Consider the following 21,362-nt stretch of genomic DNA (forward strand, 5'->3'; position numbering starts at 1 on the left):
TTGGCATGTTGCTGTAACTGTCCCCAAACATGTTCAGTTCTGCCCCACACTTGTGGTTGGAAGGTAGATGGGGTCATAGCAGATAGGAAAAGCAGGTTTTTGTCTTCATCGGAAACAGATTGCCCAGAGAGGGTATCTTCCTCCCTGGAGATACTCCAGAGCCATCTGAACACAATCCTGTGCCATTGCTCTGGGATGACCCTGCTTGAGCAGAGAGGTTGGACCAGGTGATCCACTATGGTCCCTTCCAACCTGACCCATTCTGGGATCCTGTGAAATAGGATGTCCTGCTTATTTGTGCAAAATAGTGACTGTTGGCATCTTAGATATTTCTGCATTGTAGACAATTTTCCATAGAAACAAACCTTAGGATTTTGCACATTTTTGGTGGCAGTAGATCTATGCAGTTCATCACTTTATGAATTAAGTTGCTATTTATATAAAAAGGGCACAAAAGTACAATCTGTCTTACTGCATTAAACAAAACATTTGAGCTGATAAACTCCAGTGTTAGGGAAATGAGGCAAAAGCTATAGATGATTATTTATGTGGAGTCTGCATTTTGTTTGGTTTAGTCTATTGATATGTCATGATACGTGGCATTCTGAGTCAGCTTTTTGTCATGTATACAGAAGTACAATTCTAAGTCAACAGAGTGTGTCATGTGACTCAAATGTTGAAATCAACACCAGAAATTAAAACTAAGGGAAAAAAAATCTTAAATGGCAATTTTTTTCTTTCTGTTGCTCCTATGAAGAATTCTGCTGAAGGAAACACTGTGTTTGTTTGTAATGAAAGAAAAGGCTCGGAAGAACAAGTGGATACACATCTTCAGTGGCAGCTAAATCTCCTCACCCATATAGAGAATGTACAGAATGAAGTCACCAGCAGAATGGACCTGATTGAAAAAGAAGTTGATGGTAACTGCATTGCCAGATTACTTGTTAATGTACCTGTAGCAGCATCTCTCATAACTAACATGTTCAAAGTGATCTGAGGCACTGAGGATGGATTTTTAAGTATTCTGTTCAAATTTGGCTCCCTGAATTAGGCAGAGCTTGTACCCTTGATCTCCCCACCCCCTTCCACAAGTTTTCAATGCCCAATAAAGTAGATTAAGTACTCAGAACCCCTGAGCTCAGGCTCAGACTAGAGAAAGCTTACATAACCCATCTAGTCTTTGTCCAGATATGGATCATAAAGTTGATGTTTTTTTCTGCACCTGGAGTGATTTTTGCCTGATTGCTCTAGTAATTGGCAATATTTAGGAGGGAAAAAGGTGTTTATTCTGCCTTCAACTTTGTTTTTTCATTATTAGTAAACAAGTGGTTTCATGAAAACAATTCAGTATTTGTGAGAAAACTTTAATGGAATTATATTGTACAAGAATATTTTAGCACGTAAGCACATCAGAAACTAGTAATGTAGTCTAATCCTAGGACTTCTTAATTAATCTTTTAACAAATAAAGTTGTCTTATTTCTATTTGCAGTTTTACTTCCACTATCCCTGCTTTTCCTAGGCAGTGTTTCTAAACTAACAGGGTTGACCTTTTGCCTTCTCTGTTTCTACAATGAAATGCCTTGAAAACATTTGTTAAAGATGGGAAAATCATTCTGTAATCTGGACCTTGTCCACAGGAGCCTGTTAAAGTGGCAGAAGCAAGCCTTGTGTTTAAGGGTTTCATTTTCTCTTCCATAACTGTCAGAGTAGACCATGAACTGAAGTTGCTTTTTTGTGTGTAGAGGGTAAATTGTGAGCCAAGGGTAAAATTTCCTCCCAGACACCTTTTTGCAGCAACAATCAAACCAGAAGATTGGATTGTTCAAGAGGAATACAGAATTAGCTGGTGTTTCACTAACAAAATTTCTTCTGTTGAATAAAAATCACAGCCTCAGTGCATTTTCCCTTTTTATGAAAGACAAAGTAAGAAAAAAAGTTTAATTTTTATGGAAACTGTTTCTCAAAGACTTATTCTAATCAACTTCTTTCTTTCCCTTCTGTAGTTTTAGAAAGCTGGCTTGATTTCACTGGAGAACTGGAACCACCAGATCCTCTGGCAAGATTGCCTCAGCTCAAGCGACGTATCAAACAGCTCTTAATCGACATGGGAAAAGTACAGCAAATAGCAACACTGTGCTCTGTATGACAAAAGGAAGAATAAAGTAAAAATAGGCTCTTTACAGTGAATTTTCTATTAGCCACAAGACTGACAGGAAGACAGCAAAAAGCTGAGCATTTATCTGGTTCTTTGCTGATTACATTAATAGCCTGAAGCTTTAGAAAGAAGAGAGGAAGTTTAGAGTCAGGAATCTGTTTTCTTGAAAATATGAATATTCAGTGTCCAGGCTTCAAAATTATATATAATATAACTGAGAAATGTCAATTTCTCAAGATTTTTAACATGTTAAACAAGTAAATCCCCAGATACAAGAAAATTCAACAAATAAAAACTCTTAGCCGAGCAGTGCTACTATTTTGAAACCCTTGGCAAATATTTCTAAATTAGCAGAATTCAGCTGACTAAAAATGCAATCCTCTTATCTTGCTAGTGAAAGATAGATACAGAGAGAGCTGTATCATCCCTACAAGGAAGGTTTTTAGATTATTTCTTTCTCTTACAAATGAACATACTAGCTTTGATTTTTGAAAAAAATTCCTTGTCATGGTCTCCCTTTTAAAATATTTTTTTAAATAGAAATCCTTAGAACAGCACCCCTAGGCTCCTTTAAAACAGAAGTGGAAAATAGTGGTCAGATGTGCCAAATAATATTAAAATCACTGGGATGAGTGTTTGATTATGACTTAGGCAAAGGTTTTTTCCAAAGTCCTACTCGGTGCCAGCAGTCCATCCAAAATTGTATCTAGTTTATATTTTTTTATGTTCTATTAGCAGTGTTCAGGAATCAAGGTACAATTTTTGTCCTAGGTAGCTCTACTCTGATGCTGGCCCTCTGAAAACTTCACCATCCTCAGTGAGGATGAGGAATGACAAGAGCAGCAAAACAGTGTGTGGCTGTAGAAATTCTAAACCATTAGAGGAAAAAAAATCACAAGATACCTTATCCAAGTTGTTTTTATAAAATTTTTCAGCTTCAATGAATGAAATGTCATGAAACCAAAGGCAACCTACTTGCTCTGTTAGCTCTTGATTTTGAACCCAGGACTATTCTGTGCTGATAAGTTGCCACTGTACCCAGTGCTCCATCCGTGTCTGTGTGTGTGTATATGTGTATAGCTACATGTACATATATACATACCATACACATCTCTATCTACACATGTCTAGTTTTATTACCATGGACTACAAGAACTGGTGGTTCATATTACCTTTTAACAAGCAGTTTCTAAAACTGAAAATAATGTATGTACAGGTTTTGAAATTTGTAAAATATGACTGTTAAAAGGAGGCTATTTAACTGAGGACATTAAGATACTTGAACATTTTATGCCTCATGTCTGTTTATCAGTTCTAGTTATCTGTATAAATGCATTTTAGAACCGATAGACAGTAAACTTGAATTTACCTTTTGATAAGAGTACAAGCCACTGTACATTCAAAAATTATTTAAATTTGCAAACACACTGTTCTATATGTAAGGTACTGTATGTAAAACTGTTTATTAAAACTATTCTGCATACTCTACATTTTCCACTTTTCTTCCTGATCTACATACAAATGTAAAAAAGAAGTGATTGTTATTATGTACAGACCATCAAAAATCTTGGAATGCCTTTCAAGGATGCATACAACTGAAAAACGTGCCAAAGATGGATTATCTGGGAAAGACTTTGCAACCACTGCATAGAACTTTCATGATAAAACCATTATTGAGAAAGAAAGCAGTGTGGCTGGTTCATTGCTAAAGTAAACCTACCCTGACCTTTCCTCTCAGTCATACCTGAAGTGAGTTATCACTCCTGATGGCCAAAGCAAAATGTAAACCCCTGTTAATGAGCAGTTGCTATGTAAAAAGTCTTCCCACATCAAGCTTGTAGGAGACATCACAGAACTGTGTGATAACATGGAATTATGGAATGGTTGCAACTCCATAATTCAGGAAAAAACATTCGAGCTGTGGAGTTGTTGACATTTTATAGCAACTGTTAAGAAATACTCTGTTATATAGTTGATGCTTAAATAACTGCTTCAGACATGAATAGTTGAGTGACCTACTTGCTTTTGGATATGTGAGACATTTTTATAGACTACACTTGCTGCATCTCCTTGAATGTGGTACTGTGTGTACTGTATAAGAGAAGTGTAAATCCAGATGAATTACTTTGAAACAAAGTGGAGTGTATTTACAGAATTTATACAGCATACACTGTAGCAATATTATGCAATGTGTGTGCATGTGTGTGTGTGTAATATAATTGTAAATGTTACTGAAGATGAAGGTGGACTTGGAAAGTTCAGGGGGGAGGACAAAGGTTTTATTCTTACTACAAAGATGGAGGAATGGTATCCTGAAAAGAAAATCCTAAGGTCAAAGTTGAAGTTGCCCTTGCAGCTTTAATGTGTTTTCTGTTTGTATTGGTAATGACCTCTTACTTTACACGAATATGTAATTTCACCCCTCGAGATCCTGTCTTGTTCAGGATGGACTGTGCTTACAAAAACAATCTGTTCAGTATTTTTTTATGTTCATTGTGTAGTCATGTATTATAAAAATTCCTGCAATCATTCATATCTTTTAAGAAATACAATCTCATTGTCCGTATGGACCGTGCTGTGTATGATACATTGTGTACTGCTTGAATGTTTCACAAAGTTGTCTGAGTTTGCTTTCTCAAGTCGTGGTGCTGGTCTGTAACATGTGACATTAGTTTCTGACCCCAGTTTTTCAAGTATTCAAAGCCTTGGGATGCAATTGAGGATTTTCTTCTAAACACAAGTCAAGTGCCATAAAAATGCTAAGTGTTTTTTGCACAGAATGTAACCCACAGTTGATTGTTTTGCTTGTGTGCCAGTCAATCCCAGTGTGATCTGGCTCTTACCAGTATTTCTTCCTAGTTGGCCTTATTGAGAGAATCTTATTCCTGTAGGCATAATATTCCATCTGTCTTCCTGCTTCCTCTCTAAATAAGCCAGGGATGTACTCAGTCTACTTGCAACATCATTTATTGGAGTGTGAATAGTGACTGCATTGTTTGATGGAGAGGACAGACCCTCTCTGAGGAAAAAATAGTACATGGCAGTGTAAGGACTGTTTGATATGTGTGCACAGAAAGGCAAAATGTTTAAATTTGCAGTCGCCTTTCACTGCATAGGAGTTCAAAATAGTAGTAGACAAAAGGGAAATGCCATTTTACAGGAGCCTCTAGTGATTTCACAGAGCTAAGTGGCAACTTTTGGAACCTTTGAATGCCCAGCTTTTTGTCTGAGGTTTAGTTAGGAGTTTGTTTTTTTGTTTAATGGTGGTATCAGGGTGATTTCATTTCAAAGCCTGCTCCTACTTGTGACCATACCAAAGGCATCTACATCAGGAATTCTGTGTTTCAGTTGCAGCGATGGCAGGAGAGCAGCACTGCAGTCATAAATGAAACACAGTGTTGGTGCTGTGGTCTGGTGGGACATGATGGGGCTGCCACGTTCTGGTTACAAAATGGACATACTTCAGGTCATATCACAGGAATGGGTTGGAAGATGCTTCCTATTAACCCTTTTCTTGGGTAGCTGTAGGTTGAATAGTGCCCATATTTTGGATATTCTGGCCTTAGATGCATAGATCTTTGTTCAGCTGTGGAGTGGTTTACAGTGGTAGAAGCCTGTTGTTTTCTTTCAAATCAACAAAGAAGATGGGTTGCAATTTTTCTGATAGATTTCCTATATTTGCTGGGTGGCAAAGAATTGAAGCTGTTCTTCCATGGGTGCAGTAATCTTGTATGGCTGATAGCCACCTGTCTCTCTTAATTTTGTCTACGAGCTTCTACATGTGCTCTACATTCTGCAGCTTGCATCTGTTTCTGCTTTCATTCTTCAGCTTTCTGCACTCTGGCTTCTGAGGTGCCTGGAGAGTGTCACTCCTCTGTTCTCATGCCCTGTTCTTCCTGACTGCTGTGGGAAGCAGTCGTGGGGAAAGGCCTCTTTGGCTCTTCTGTCCACAGCTTCCAGAGCATCCTGGGACTAGTGTACAGTTGGAGTGTGTGCACCATAATCAAAATCTCCAGGTGTTTTTGATACCTTTAAGTAAACCTCTTCTGTCTTGTACAATTGGTGATCTTCCTCTGCTCCCATCTGGCTTTTAACTTAACTAAACTTGAGTTAATATTACAGCAAAACCCCTCTGGCACTGTTGGGCTCCAGGACTCCTTACCAAACTGAGGGTTGGGATGCAAAGGAGTCATTCAAACATTACAGTAAAATTATAAAAGTATTTGATGTTGTAAACCACACTATTTTTGCTTTGTACTTAAAGTCTGTAACCATTTTTCTTCACTGGAACTTTAAAGGGCACAAAACAGACCCTGAATTGAACTGGAGCTTGGTGTAAAAATCAACAAGTAGAGGATGGGCAGGACTCTGCAGGCAGGGGTTCACAGCCAAAGGAGCAGTCAGGCTGTCCCAGCTGCCTTGCCCTGTTGGTAGCTCTGTGGAGGTGCTGGTGTGTAAAGGGGTATGTGCAATGATGCCATTCATTTGCAAGCAAGATTGTTCAGAACACTGGAACTTAGGTTTTTGCTCTACTGCTTAAAATGTTTCAGTATATGCACCTTAATTTGGGAGTGCTTATTAAAGTCAGAAGCTTAATCACTTTTGAAATGCCCATTGCTATTCTCATATTTTATTAGCTCACAATTTTTTTCTGTTGTACTGATTGCCTATGACTTTAGGTGAGGATTTTGCAGAGGCTGTTTGAAATGCTTCAGTAATGGTTTCTGTTATACTTTGTTATGTCCTGGGCACTGGGTGTGGGGGTCTGTCTTTAGCAATAAATATTATACACTATGTGTATATCTGTTTGTATATGGAAAACAAATACAGAGCATGTAACAATGGTGAAAATACACTGCACCGAGTGCAGATTGTGCATTTGGCAGCCATTCTGCACCAGCCTGAACAACAACCCAAATAAAAAATTGGAGACCACATGGAGAAAATGAACTAGCATGAAAAATAATTGAGGACAGAAGTTCCCTTCCCTTACTCTGTGGGCTGGATAACTAAAGCTAGTTCAATCGCTGTTTGCTTCAAACAGCTGTCTTCCTTTCCTGAAAACTGGCCAAGCCTCCTGTGTTCAGCTGTAGCCACGTGCATCAGTGTATTGTCACTAAACACTCTGAGAGAGGCAGCACTGCACTATGATTAAATCTTCTGTGAGAGAAGCAAAATACTTCCTTCTGTGATTTGTTTTTTATAATAGCAATAATGTTGACTGCATTCTAATACTCACAATAAAGGTCTGTTGAGATTGTTATGTGCCTGGGCTCCCTTTCCATGGACTTCTCTTTGAGCTAATGAGTGTTTGCATATGTTTTAAAGCATTAGGGAATCTTCAGCTGCATGTTTAGCCTGTAGTCCTCAGGTTATGTGCAGTCGTTGATACTCACTTTTCTACATTGCAAGGCTTGAGGGAATTTCCAGTTGTATTTTAGCCTGCAGGCAAATTATACAATCAGTAAATTATTCACAATACTGAATTACTTAATGTATGTGGCAAAGTAATTAGAAGATATTTCTGTTCCTGAACTGTTTTGGTGCTTTAACAGTTTCGGGGTTTGAGTTTTGCAATGCACTTTATTCTTTACAATCAATGTCTTTCAACAACATGTTCACAGTGATGGCATCTCTTCTTGTGGGCAGACATGTGCCTTTGTACAATGTCATTACAAAGTAACTTTAATTTAATTTATTTTGATGTCATCCACAAGTTGTTCAAGACACTACTGTGGTAGAAAACAAATAAGCCAACAAAGGAAGTTTTTCTCTTAGACATCCTTTGGACAAGGGCACAAATGGTAAACAGCAGATGAATGAAATTGGACAGAATCTCAATAAGTTACTGACACAGAATTTTTTTTTCATTCACAGAAAAAGTAGATACGATAATAAATGTAATGAACTTAAATATTTCAAAGGCTCTCAAACTTAAGATACAAGACCAGATTCAGATCTTGGAACAACACACTGAAACACTTTTTTTATTTAACAGGCTTTCTGAAGAAGAGGTTTCCCAAGTCAGACCAACTGTGTGGTCAGCCCAGAGTCTTGTCCGCAGTAGAAATAGGATGTCAGATCTGTACAAATATACTATGAAATATCTGCAAATTGACTTTTTCCTGAATGTGTATTTTGCCTCTGGCAAACAGAAGGTTCTGTTACTAAAATTTTTGGGTCCATTAGTTTTATCAGTCACTTGACAGAGATGGACTCCTCAAGTTTAATCCATTTATTCATTGGTGGCTTACAGAATTCACAGCTTTGTTGTGTGGCAGGAGCTGTGTTTGTCTTTGAACTTCCTTTCTGAGTCCACTGGCTCTTCACCATTGCCTTTAGTTCAGAGAAGGTTAAATATTGCATTATTGAAAAGACCCAAAGCAGTTTTGTCCCACCAACACCAAGAGTTTGGCACCCTCTTGCTGTTGTTGTGTGACTGGTGGTGACATTTCTCACTGCCTCAGCTGTTTTTTTGGTCAAATATTGAATCGATTCAAGCTGCAAATCCTGTGTGTCACTGTGGTTGCAGACCTGACTGCTGCTTGGAGTTTCAAACAAATCTGCATCCCAGGTGTTGTGAGAATAAAATACCTGGTTTCCTACCTGGAATCATTGTGGTACCGTTGGATAGAGGAAAGCTCTTCAATGAATAAAACTTTTCAAAGCTTTTCAATGAATAAGAAAAAAGGCAATTTTATTTGTCCTATACATGGTCAATTCCTGCAGGGACAAATGAAATTCAAATATTCTTACATGAGCTTCTTTAGGTTCTTCTGTCACCAAAGGCACTTTTCCAAATGGTAAGTTACAATTTAAAATTTGGCAAGTCCTTTGCCCACTTTTCTGATCTAGACAGGTTTAGCATAACTGAAACTTCCCTAAGGTTCTTTCAATTTGAAGAACGTGTCATGTATAAAGTGAATACACTTAAAAGTGTATTATCTGAGGCTAGCATCTTGTCATCTTTTAATTTTGCATCACATGAGGTCTTAATCAGAAATGACAGAGATAAGTGCTTCACAAAATCTTGGGAGGAAATGTGCTGAATGTAAACCTTGGTTCTCTATCTGTAAGTGTAACAAATGGTGTTAACCTTTTTTTATGTAGCTTTCTTAAAATGTGTGAGTGCATTGTCCAACACTGGTGCTTTATTTAACAATAGAAAAAAAAAATTATAGTTTGAAATGGATGAACTGATTGATGTAAGCATAATTTCACAATGTTTTCTTTAAACTTTTGCTTCCAATTTTCTGCCTCATTTGGGAAGCTCCCTCCAGTTCTTTTTTTAAAGTAAGGTTGACTTCTCAGGCTCAGATTTTTTGGGGGTAAGAGTAACTTTTTTGTGGATACAGATATCCATATATTTAGATACAGGAATCTTTATCCTTGGGTCTTTCAATATGCAAAAGTGCAGTTGCACAAACTGTCTTTTCTGCTAAGAAAGTGTATGCAAAACTGGAACAATGAATAAATGTCTTCTTCTTTTTTTGAGGTTTGTGATTTCAGTGTCTCTTCCCACTGACCTTTATCTTTCCCCCAACAGCTGTAGTTTGTAGCATAGCCTGAGCAGCTTTGCCAGTAGGTACAAAAAACAAAACCCTCGTTTCCAGCACCAGAACAATGATTTTGAAGACATTCTAGTTTTAAGGCTGTACTGGGCACAGGGACCTTTCCCACCTGCTCCTTTTCTGCTCTTCATTTATGAGCTAATTTAAGATGTTACTCCATCTTTTCTTGAGTGCTAAAAATAGAGGTCAGTGTTATTGTCCCTTCACTGAAGGTTATGCAAGGCTTTTCTTACTTTGTATTTGACCAGCCATAGATAGACAAGTGCCTCTTTTTCTCTGATGAATGTGAATTCCACACATTGCTTTGTAAACAACTTTTTTTTTTCCTTTTTAATCCATGGGCTCTTGCATCCCCTCGAATGTGCACGTACCGAGATGCCCACCTTTGTTTGACGCACATCTAGAAGTGGTTTGAGTGAAGCTAATTGCCAAAATTCCTTTTCTCACTTATTTTTTTAAGAGACTTTTAAGACTTGGCTGTTCTTCCCAACTTGAGTAGTTTGTAGGTTGTTTTTTGAGTGTTTCTGAAGGAAATAAACATCATCTTGGGAATCAGCAATATGTAGATATTGTGAGTTTGTGCTTCTTTTTGCTAATAATAGCCCTTTGATACTTTGTGCTTTCCTGTCTGCCTTACTCCATTTATAGCAAAGAATAAAAAGGAAAGTGAGTAGTGACCTTATAAGCTCCTCTCCCCATTTGCTGTGCAAGGAACCTGAATGACACTTTTCTAATAACTTGAGAAAATTGGACTAAATCAATATTAGACACTCTGGAGATGTTTCATTGGCTTGGAGACAAGACAGTACCTGCCAGCACTGAGCCTGCTGCCCCTGCAGAGCCTGTCTGTGGCACAGGGCTGGGCTCTCTTGGTGCTCTCCTGTGTCTGCCCCACTGTGCAGGGCTCAGACACAAACCTGAGGCTCTTGAAGCACCCTTGGGTCAGAAATACATATTATGGTCACACTTCTTTCCTGGTTTAGCCACTCTGGTGCTAATGCTGGTTATTTAGTCAGATTCTTTCACTCTGGGTGGATGTTTCCCTGCAAATACTATGCTAATCCAGAAATTCAGTTTCTTTCTGTGCCTGCTTGATCAGCTATTGCAGGATTTGTCAACTTTGTGCCTCTAAAGGTTGTCTTTTTTTTCTGGGGGTCTGTCATCTACACTGGACGTGTTCTTCATTTTTTCCCAGCTGGATCTTTCTCTAGACTGACTTTGCTTAAGTCCAGAATAGGTTGCTTGAAAGTAAATTCCAAATACAGTCCCACTCATGTTTAAAAGCCTAGTCATGCTAAAGCAAGCTTGTGCTGCTCTTGGAGATCATGTTTACCATATCCATCAAACCCTGTGGCATGGCAGTGGTCTGCAGTCAGCACAGAAGGGTGCTTGATCCCTGCTGTCATGATCTTAGTCTGTGGGAGAGTACCAGCAGAGCTGTTTCTAGGCTGTCTAGTACCCATGGATCACAAACAAGAGTGCTGCTCTCACTTTTTTTCGAAATCAAGTTAAATCCAGCTTCAAGCATGTGCTGTTGTTATTTAAGTAATTATTTGGAGCTTGTTTATCCAACCACCTTTGTACAAGTGAGGGTGAGTTCTCATAATTTGTCATGCAAGTAAATGCCGACTCAGTTACAAGAGGTGGCCAATCAACAAGTGAAATTCTAGAACCAAGGAAATAACGTTTCTTATATATTTTATGTTGAGGATCTTGCATGTAATTAGTACCAAAATTCTTAACTTAAGAAGCTTCATGGTCATACTGATTTTACAGCTGGAGGATGAAGCCCAAGAAGTGAAGCTGTGCCTGTCAGATACCTGGCTGTGTTAAAGTGCATGGTGCAAGTGGGAGTGAAAGCAAAAGATGGAATGTAATTGATCTTCAATTCACTTTAGCCAGTGAGGTGCTGTTTTACACTTAGTAAATCCTGTTATTCACTTAGTAAATAACATCATGAGTTATATTCACTCTAATGTGCAGCATCCAGAGGCCTCACTCTGGTCTGTCCCTCAGCAGGCTCAGCTCTCTGGGAATGCAAAAATGTGCAATTCCACTAGGGAGCACAGAGCCTGGCTGTCCCCTGGGGCAGGTGAGAGCCAGAGCTCTGCCCAGGGTGACACCAATATGCTCAATTTACTTGTTGGAATAACTGAGCCCCCTGGCACCCACTGTGCCTGCTGCCACTTGGCTCAGTTGTGCTCCCTGGAGCAGGGATGAGAAGTGCCTGAGGGGAGCCAGGAGGGCACTTCCAGCTGAAGGAGCCTCTTGCAGTTTGCTCAGGAGCATCGTGTGCGTCATTCTCCCAATTGTGTGCCCAGCCAGCAGCACAGGAGTGAACCCATCCCCGTGATGGGTGCTATAAAAGGGCACCAAAGGCTCTGTGGGGTGCACAGAGCTGCCCCACGGACAGAAGGGGATGGGGCTCTCCCATTGCAAGATGGGCTCCCTCCCGTTTTGCACCCTCTGTTGCTTTATTAGCATAGCAACAGCCAATATATTTGGTAAGTACACTTGTCCTTTTCTTGTGCCTGTGTCCAGGGGTGACAGATCTTTGTGCTGCTCTGTGTGTTTTCCTGATGAAATATGTAATGATCTTGAATCTTACATGCTGCAAACTTAGCTGGTTATTGTGTGCTGTGCAAACTAAGGCTGGGCTCCTGGTTAAAAACTAAACTATAAGGATCTTTAAGTGGTCAGGCTTACCTGAGTTTGTATACCTGGAATCTGGGTGGAAAAAACCCCAATGTTTTCTCAAGGGTTAGAGAAGGAGTATAGGTAAGAAAAGGTGCTGCTGCAGGGTTCTGAAGTTCCTCAATCACATCTTCTACTTGTAGATGCCATCATCTAATTTAGGCTTGAACCTAAAATGTTGATAATCTGAGTGCTGCCCCAGTTCTTTGACCCAAGTTTGATAGTCCTGCACAACCAGTGATTTGAATCACTGAATTAATTAGTCATTTAACTCAGATGTCTTGGTGGACCCTCTCCAGCACCGTACACAGGGATCTCCACACATCCCAGAGCAGCTGATGTTTGAGGTGAAGATGGGGAGCTTTGCCTATGTGACATTGTCTATAGATGAGATCACCTGAAATTTTGCAGTTTCGTGAAAATTTTCTTATGGTCTTAAGGGGACCCAGTAAAAACTCACAGAAACAGATGTGGTTGAGAAGCATTAAGAGCACAGGAACTGTCTGCAGCTGTAGAAGTTCAGTGAGTTGCAAATTATTTCAGGCTGAAAAGCATTCAGAATACTTATGATGTATTTGCACTCTCAGACTAAATACTGGCTAAAGCAAACATTTGGACTAAATTTCTGTACCTGTGGATTTTTTTGCTATATTTTTATAAACTAATCCATGGTATTAAGAGAATGACATTAATCAGATTTTGAGGATGAGGAAAGTGTCAGATGAACTATCTGCTCTGTAAAAAAGAACTTATTGAATTTCATTATTCTACATTCTGCATCTAAAACAGCAGCAAATGAAGCTTTGAATGCATTAAAAGTTTGCTAGGTGGCTTCAGCAGTTATTCATTTGCCCCATTGAAAACTGAGAGTGCTCCTAATATTAATTAGTCTGATACTACTGCTAGAAATTGATTATTTTTAAATCTTTCATGAGATTAAGAAGAAATACCTCTCCCTTTGGTGAAATAGAAACTTAGCTTCAATAAAGGATAATTACTCAGAAAATTTAATAGTGGTGTGTGTGGTTATGCAAAGGGCTCTTTTGTGGTCATGAGCACAACTAAGTAAAGAACCCCAAGTACCAGAAAATGATAGCCTTGCCAGTAGAGAACAGAGCTGAGACTAACTAAATGCCAGCCTGAGGAAGCAGTTCATGATCATCTCCAGTGTGTGCTCATCCTGCAGCTGGCAGAGCCCTGGGTTGGCTCAGTGCCTCCCTGGGCTGTCCCACACAGAAATGTGAGAGCAGCCAGGGGGGACCCCTGGACCTGGGACTGTTCCCCTGCAGCACTGGCACTAACAGGGTTTTGGTAAGAATGGGTTTGCGGTGAGACCACCCTTAGGTGTTTATCTTCTTGTTTTCAGAGTATCAGACAGATTCCCAGCCGCTGCGTCCGTGTGAACTGCAGAGGGAAGAGGCTTTTTCAGCAGGAGCAGCCTATGTTCCTCAGTGCTCAGAGGATGGCCAGTTCAGGTAATTCATCCCTGCTACCAATGTGCTGCCAGATGATGTGACCTCTCATTGCTAATGGAAGTTTTAGCCTGTCCTGAAGAGCCACGGTGTCAGTGGACTGGAGGATGAGGGCACAGGAGACTTGAAGGGACTTCACTGAGCCATGCTGCAGATCCAACCTCTCCCAAATGAATTCCCTGTTATTGGAAGTAATCTCCAGGTTAAGAGGTCAATCTTGATTAACAGCTAATCTTGGCAGCATTGTTTGCCTGTCAAATACTTGGTGTAGTTTGCAGTGTGCTGCAGTTTGCTGTCTTCCTACACATGCCCATGGGTGAATGTGTGTGCCAGCTGGCACAGCTCAGCCAAGTGACTGAGAACTCACCCACCCTCATTAGTGGCACAGTCAGGTTTCCTTCTAAAGGCAGTGAAGGAACTAAAAAGCACACAGAGAACACTGATTTAGAGAGCAGCTTGAAGGTGCAAGAAGCTAATAAGGCTGACTACAGATTGTAATTTCTCTACTATTATCTTCTTTTTGGCTCTGGTAGCAGCTGTGACCATTCCAGTTTTGACTTAGAAACTGTCTCAAAAAAGTGTTTGGTGAATCCCAGATAATGAGAATTAGGGTTCTGTCCAACCTGCTTGCTTCTTCAATGACTTCAATTCATATATCTGCAATTCCTGAAGAGTTCAGAGAATTACTAGAATTAAGGGTTCCCACTTATCAGAGTCACTAGAAATGCAGCTCTTGCCAGTTCCATTATTTGTGATTTTGAAGTATTTGATATGGTTTTTGTTTATGTCTGGTACTGACCAAGGACTCTACACACACAAGATAAAATGTTACTTGTGATCTTCTTCAGGACAGTCCAGTGCAGTAGGAATGGTCTCTCCTGTTGGTGTGTAGATGAGAATGGTGTTGAGGTTCCTGGCAGCAAACAGAATGGATATCCCATATCTTGTAAGTAAAAAGTTTCTATTTTTGCTCAGATTGAGTAAAGAACCATTTAAATTTGCATTTGAACTGCTGAAATTAAGAAAAGGCTAGCCCAGACTTCTATGGACTCTAGTTTGTGGTAATTTGCTAGGTCTTTCTAGTGGAAGTTCTGGAGTTTCTTCAGGGCTTGTCATGGAAACCTGATACACCTGATGTCTGTATTTATCAAAGTCCCAGTAAGACAAATTGTGAATGAACAATTGATTTAGTGTAATGGCTTTTGAGTTGGAGAGCTTCAACCCAATCTGTGGTGGGCCTCTCTATACCAATTTTCATTACCTTGGGTCCATCAATGTCCTTACGCCACCTGCGTGGCAGACACAGAACTTGTAATTCTGAGAAAACTCAGATGTTGCCTCAATAAAAGATTCAGTGCCCAGCAAGAACCTTCCTCTAACAGTGCCCCTCTCTGGTACTTTAGGCTTGTCCTTTTGCCAGCTGCAAAAGCAGAGGATCTTGGTGAGCCGATACATCAACAGCAGCAGCATCTCCTACATCCCTCAGTGCCTGGATTCAGGGGCTTTTGATGAGGTGCAGTGTGACATGGAGCTGGGGCAGTGCTGGTGTGTAGATCCAGAAGGAATGGAGATTTATGGCACCAGACAGAGAGGAAAGCCAGCACAGTGTAAGTAATATTCAACAAAACAATGGGTTTTGTAGGTTTGAAAGGCTTGGTGTGAATAGGGACCAATAAGATTATTGAGTCCAATTCCCAAACAAGATGATGCACCTCAGTGCCCCTGCTCACTGTAATGAGTGTAACCCCCTTTTCAACAACAGGGTGGCCATTCAGCTGTTTGTGGGAAGTTAATGCACAAATAAACATGACCTCTTTTCCTCATCAGGTCCAGGGAACTGTGAGATCCGAGATCGTCGCATCCTGCACGGGTTTGGGGAGAAGAGCCCACCACAGTGCTCAGCAGATGGAGAGTTTCTGCCTGTCCAGTGCAAGTTTGTCAACACAACAGACATGAGTGTTTTTGATCTTGTTCATAGTTACAACAGGTAAGAGCTGAGGCTTCTGAATCAGAAGGTAATCCTGCATATCCCTTCAAGGCACTGTCTGACTGTTTCTTTGTGATTTTTGTTACATGGAGACCTTATGTAACTGCACATTATGATATGTTCTATTAGAGAATGGAGCAAGTGAAAAAACCTTTTTCTTCTGATTAAAAAAAATAATATACATTCCATCCCTGCAGTCTAATTGGTGTGTCCTCACACAGCACTGGATACCACATTGTGATCTGTAGTTGGAAAAGTAGCCAGGGCTGCTTTGAGACAGACAACAGCAAATGAGATAAATGCAGAGGGAAAAGAGGAATTTGGATGCATATATAAGGTGGGAAAGACAATTCCATATGGGAGAGGAAAGCAGATGGACAAGTGATTACATGCAGAGATGAAGTTCCGTCTGATAATGAGAACCTCTTACCTGTCTAAAGATTAGGCAGTGCCAGGGTTCTCACATGGGTGAGACAGCAAATGATGAATGGCTGTGCTGGGGCACAGCTGGCTTTGGGTGGTTACAGAGGTTGGGGAATGCTTCACAAGACCAGATGAAATCCTTGTCTGTGGGGGCAGGAAGCTGTCCTGTGGAGGAGCTGGGAATTAGTTCTGTATGGAGACATAAGGGATGGGCAAGGGGAGCTGATGGGACAGGAGTTTGTTTTGGCACAGATGTTCAGAAACCCTTCAGTGTCTCGTGAAGTGCCTCTGACTTGGCACCAGCACCAGTTTCTCTGGAGGAGGGCAGTGCACTAAACGTAAATCTCATTGTGACTTGGCTTTGTAGCAGCAAAGATGTTTTATTGTAAAAGCCAGTTCTGCTGTTTGGAGGGGTTTCTTTTTTTTTTTTTAATTAAAGTAAAACTGAAATGTCTGAATGCACAGTGCAAATTTGTCAGAGCTTCAGGAGAGGTTATTTTGGTGAGAGCAAAATAATCTGGCTCTTTTGTTTGTTGGTTTGTGGACTGCTGAAATGCTGAAAAAGCAATTACAGTGGAGAAATCAATGCTGATATTTTTTCCTCCCACCGGGAGATTTGCCTGCAAAGACCCGCAAGATTGGATTTATTTTCTGTCTGTGGCATGCAATTAATCACAGCAGGATCATTTCAATCCCAGATATCTACCTTCTAATTATGCCATTGGCTTAACCTGTTGCAATCATATCTGAGTATTTCAGGTCATTAATATATTTATTTTCATGCTACTCCTGCCTGAAATGTCATTATCACTTCCCCACACCAGGGCAGCATGCAGAGTTGAAGGGATGAGTTCCACAGCAAAGGACTGTAGCTGAACAGGGATTTTAACTCATATTTTGTGCTCATATGGAACCAATGGAGAATCTTTCTTTGGTTCCACAGACTGATTTTTGAAATCTAGACATATCATCCTACCTCCCTTTCCAAATTGTTTCCAGTAGACCTTCAACTTGGAACAAAAAGAACCAGAAGGACAAGATGTGACTACACATCCACCCTATATAAAATAGTGTAATTGTGTGTGGGACTTCTCAGTGTTGAGAAGGAAAGAAAGCAGGATGCTGAGTTTTTCCACTGAATCCTGTTTCACTCAGATAGAGGTTGAGATGCTGAGGTGATGACCTCCAAGGACATGAGCAGTGCAGAAAAAAGATCATGCTCCTGACTGGACAGTGGACAGTGCATGATAATCCAGGGGAGCTGAAAGGTATTAAAATACCCCAAGCTGTTTATGTCCATCTGCACATTGAGGACTATAGGAATATGCTGTTTATGTGTTTATACCTTAAATTGTATTGTTTTCGTGCTGGCAGAAGTCCCTCTCTACCCTGAAGTGTGACATTTTGATATCTCAGTGTCAACAATGGAGCAGGATCTGACAATCCAAAGTGGAGGGAGTCAATGGACTTTTAATTTGGAGATGTGGAAGGGTGCCAGAGCAAAGCAGCACTACACAGGGATGTACAAATTCTGAGAAAGGAGCACTGCTGGGTAACACTGGGACCAGCCTGAGGTTACAGCCCCTTCCTCTGACAGAGGTGCTGCTGCTTTGTGCATTCCCAGAGCTGTGCTTGGATGTCCTGTGGAAGCAGTAACACCTTCAGCTCTCCTGGCAGGAGCTCTCCTCTCTGAAGACAGGCTGAGAGAGGCTGTCCTGAGACAGCCTGAGGACAGGCTTATCCACCCTGGAGAAGGGAAGGTTCTCAGGAGACTTTATAGCACCTTCCAGTATCTAAAGGGGGCTGCAAGAGAGGTGGAGAAGGACTTGACAAATGCATGTAGTGTTAGGGCAAAGAGGAGTGGCTTTGGACTGAAAGAGGGTAGGTTTAGATTTAGGTATTAGAAGAAATTCTGTGAGAGTGGTGAGGCACTGACACAGGTTACCTACAGACAGTGTGGATTCCCCATCCTTAGAAGTGTTGAAGGCCAAGGCTGGATTGCGACCCTGAGCAACTTGGGCCAGTGGAAGCAGCCCCTGCCCACTGCAGGGTTGGAACTAGGTAGTCTTTAAGGTTCCTTCCAACCCAGAATGTTCAGTGATTCAGGCAAAGCCTTGGACGTGGCAAAGGCCCCTTGGCTGCTCACCTGAGCACCAGCTCTGAGCCAGACAAGCATTTCATTGCTTTTCTCAGGCCACGGGTTCTGGAGCATCCCTGAGGCTGCTGGGGTGTGGCACTGGATTGAGCCTGGTCACAGTTTCACAGAGTGGCTGTGAACTGCTTTTCCCCAGTTAATCAGTGCCTAATCCACCAGTATTTTATTGCTGAGTGTTCATCCTTGGTAAAAACCTAATTTGTGCAACTCTCTGGAGGTGTTGAGCAGAAAATTCCACTTCCCTGTTGCTAGGTTTTTCCAAATAAGCCACGTGCAGCTGGGGCACCAGACCTTCCTAGTATTTCAGGGTAAGGGGATGTGTCCATTAAATAACAGGATTGTTTTAGAACTTTGAAACTAGGAAAATTTATCTTTTGCTTGGAGAAACCCTAGGATGTCTGTCATTTATGACCACATTTATTATGGTTTTTCCAACTTGGACCCTATTAAGTTTTTTTCTTAAATAATTGCTTTGCTGGAATCTGGCTGCTGTCACTCCTAGAATATTGCACTGAAAACCATGTCTTTGATCTCCAGAAGCCAAAGTCAGGGCTTGTTGCACATTAAAATACCCTTCTCCTTCTCTTTCTCCTTAATTTGTTGAGCCATGCCTTGAAAATGAAAGATATTAGTGAGGTTTTTATCAGCTTTTGTACTTAATTTAGTGCAGAAATCATACGTGGCATGTAAGGAAGGGAAACAAGCTGGGTTTTTAGGCATTCTGCCATCTCATGCAGATTTGTGGAAGGAGCTAATGAATGGGTGTTGTAGTAACATTAAGCCAACACCCATCTATTTCACACTCTTTGACAGGCTTCCAAAGATGAGACTAGAATTGAAAGTGAGTTAGATGCTGGGTACATGCTTAGGAAGGCTCAGAAATCTGTCTGAAGGGAAATTATCTCATTTATTTAGAGAAATGGCATTTAGGAGAGTTGTTATCCTGCTGAAACAGCGATCTGGATCATGTCAGAGCCTGGTTGCCAAAAGGAGACCGAAGTGTTTTGTACTGGCCTTGTGTTCTGCAGACATCCTTCTCCTACAAAATCAGAAAGGAAACAGCTAATACTTTGTTGTGGTTGATGGGCTCTTCCTTGGGCTCTTCACAGCAAGGTACTTTTTCTTCCAGGCTCCCAAGGGCTTTCCAAAAATTCAGCTCGGTGAAGGAGGCGTTCCCAGAGATCTCTGGGTACTGTTACTGTGTGGACAGCCTGGGGAGGGAGTTAGCAGACACAGGTAAGTGCCCTCCAGCATCTCATCCTTTCATCTGGGGGGTGTTGAGTTCCCACAGGAAAGCACAAATGACAACTATCAGTCTTCAGATTCACTTGGAAATTCAATTTCAGTCTTACAAGGGGTAAGACCAGTGTGACCAGAGTGATGCCCGTGGGAAGGGCTGGAGCTCACTAATGAAATCCCACCCTTTCCAGCAGAGCTTCCATCAGCCACGTGTGGAGTTGGTGCCTGGGAGCTAACCCTGTCCTCTTTGGGATATGGAATAGGATTTCTGAATGTCCACTTTCTGCCCACACTAGAAAGCTGTGTCATATTTGATATGTCCTATTAGCAAACCAGGGGAATATAAAGGGCCTGTAGAATGAACTCTTTCCTTCTTGCTTAGGTAGACTCATGGATTGTTTGGGTTGGAAAAAGACCTTTAAAGAACATCTAGTCCAATCTCTCTACAATGGGCACAGACATCCCCTTCTCTCATAACCTCAGGATTTAGTTGATGGGATGCTTTAGAAGAAAGAATGTTCTTTTTCCAGCAAGGAGGAATGAGGAAGTTGAAAATTTCCAGACCTTCCTTAGCTACTGTGGTTTCAATTTTAATTTTTTTTTTTAAAGGGGAAAATACAAAGCACAGTAGCTTGAAATTTAGATGATTGATGAGAACTTCAGCATTTAATTCCCAGAAAGGAACAAAGTTCTCAAAAAATCTGTGCACTCAGAGAACTACTGAATGCCTTGGTTTTTAATATGCAACCTAAATGACTTGTAGTTGGTTTTGGTAACATTTGTTTCCAAAATTCCATCAATTTCTGTACTACAGGCTGAACCTAACAAAACCACAGCCTATAGCCAGTTATGGGATGTTTCTCCTGCTTGTTTTGGTAGCTGTCAAGGCATAAAGGTGGTGGCTGGGCACCAGAACTGGGTGCAGGATGTGGTGCATTAGGGTTATGCAGTATAACTCCACGTTTCATTTGTGTAGAGGACTGGATTTATTTTTCCTGAGAGTCTCCCAGTTTTGCTCCTCTAGTACAAGGGTGACTTCTGTTTTAGAAGCAGGCCCTGTGCTAAAAGCCTGTCTTTCCCAGGTTTGGAGCTGCTGCTTGATGAAGTTTACGACACGGTTTTCTCCGCGCCAGAGCCGGCGCGCACGTTCACGGAGAGCAGCATCCTTCGGATCCTGCAGAGGAGATTCCTGGGGGTCCAGCTGGCTACTTCTGGCAAGTTCAGGTGTAAGTGGCACCCAGGAGATGCTCTGTAAATCAGGTGGCAGTTCTGGAGCTTTTTTATGTGACAGCAACAGTTGGGGAGAGTTGTTCTAGGAGTTTTTTGCTCTAGGAGTTTTTTGCTCTAAAACCAGGTAATATCACAGTTTCAATGCAAGAATCAAGGTCCCTGAATTGCAGCTGGCTTTTATCATCTGCACTTTACATTCTCTACCAGCAGATTGCACCTTCCTCTAATCAATGCTTTCCCATGTGCCTGCAGATCACATTGTTTGAAATCCCATGAACTCTCTGCATCTCTTGCCCTGAGATTATGAAGATTGGTTTGTTGATTTATTAAATTAAAAGCCTGAGAAAATACTCCCTAATTTATGTTGGTACACTCAGAAACAGGAAGGATTTTACACTGACCACAACACACTCCATTCCCAGGAGGCCACACAA

At 41.0% G+C, this 21,362-nt stretch overlaps 2 protein-coding genes across 2 annotated transcripts in view; both read left to right on the plus strand.

Annotated features, from left to right (window-relative positions):
* Window positions 1-7,420, plus strand: part of PHF20L1 (PHD finger protein 20 like 1) — a 57,119-nt gene extending 49,699 nt beyond the window's left edge. Inside the window, exons 21-22 of the mRNA XM_033072343.1 lie at window positions 758-920; window positions 2,006-7,420. Coding sequence (XP_032928234.1) covers window positions 758-920; window positions 2,006-2,148 — 306 coding nt within the window. The 3' untranslated portion in view covers window positions 2,149-7,420. The remainder of the gene's footprint in view (window positions 1-757; window positions 921-2,005) is intronic.
* Window positions 7,421-12,168: 4,748 nt separating this feature from the next.
* The window catches only part of TG (thyroglobulin), a 146,596-nt gene continuing 137,402 nt past the window's right edge, over window positions 12,169-21,362 (plus strand). The window contains exons 1-7 of the mRNA XM_033063694.1: window positions 12,169-12,232; window positions 13,789-13,897; window positions 14,743-14,840; window positions 15,298-15,501; window positions 15,722-15,881; window positions 19,589-19,695; window positions 20,781-20,924. Of these exons, the coding sequence (XP_032919585.1) occupies window positions 12,169-12,232; window positions 13,789-13,897; window positions 14,743-14,840; window positions 15,298-15,501; window positions 15,722-15,881; window positions 19,589-19,695; window positions 20,781-20,924 (886 nt within the window). The remainder of the gene's footprint in view (window positions 12,233-13,788; window positions 13,898-14,742; window positions 14,841-15,297; window positions 15,502-15,721; window positions 15,882-19,588; window positions 19,696-20,780; window positions 20,925-21,362) is intronic.

This window comes from Catharus ustulatus, chromosome 1, assembly GCF_009819885.2.
Source record: "Catharus ustulatus isolate bCatUst1 chromosome 1, bCatUst1.pri.v2, whole genome shotgun sequence".
In the NCBI taxonomy this organism is placed as follows: Eukaryota; Metazoa; Chordata; class Aves; order Passeriformes; family Turdidae; genus Catharus; species Catharus ustulatus.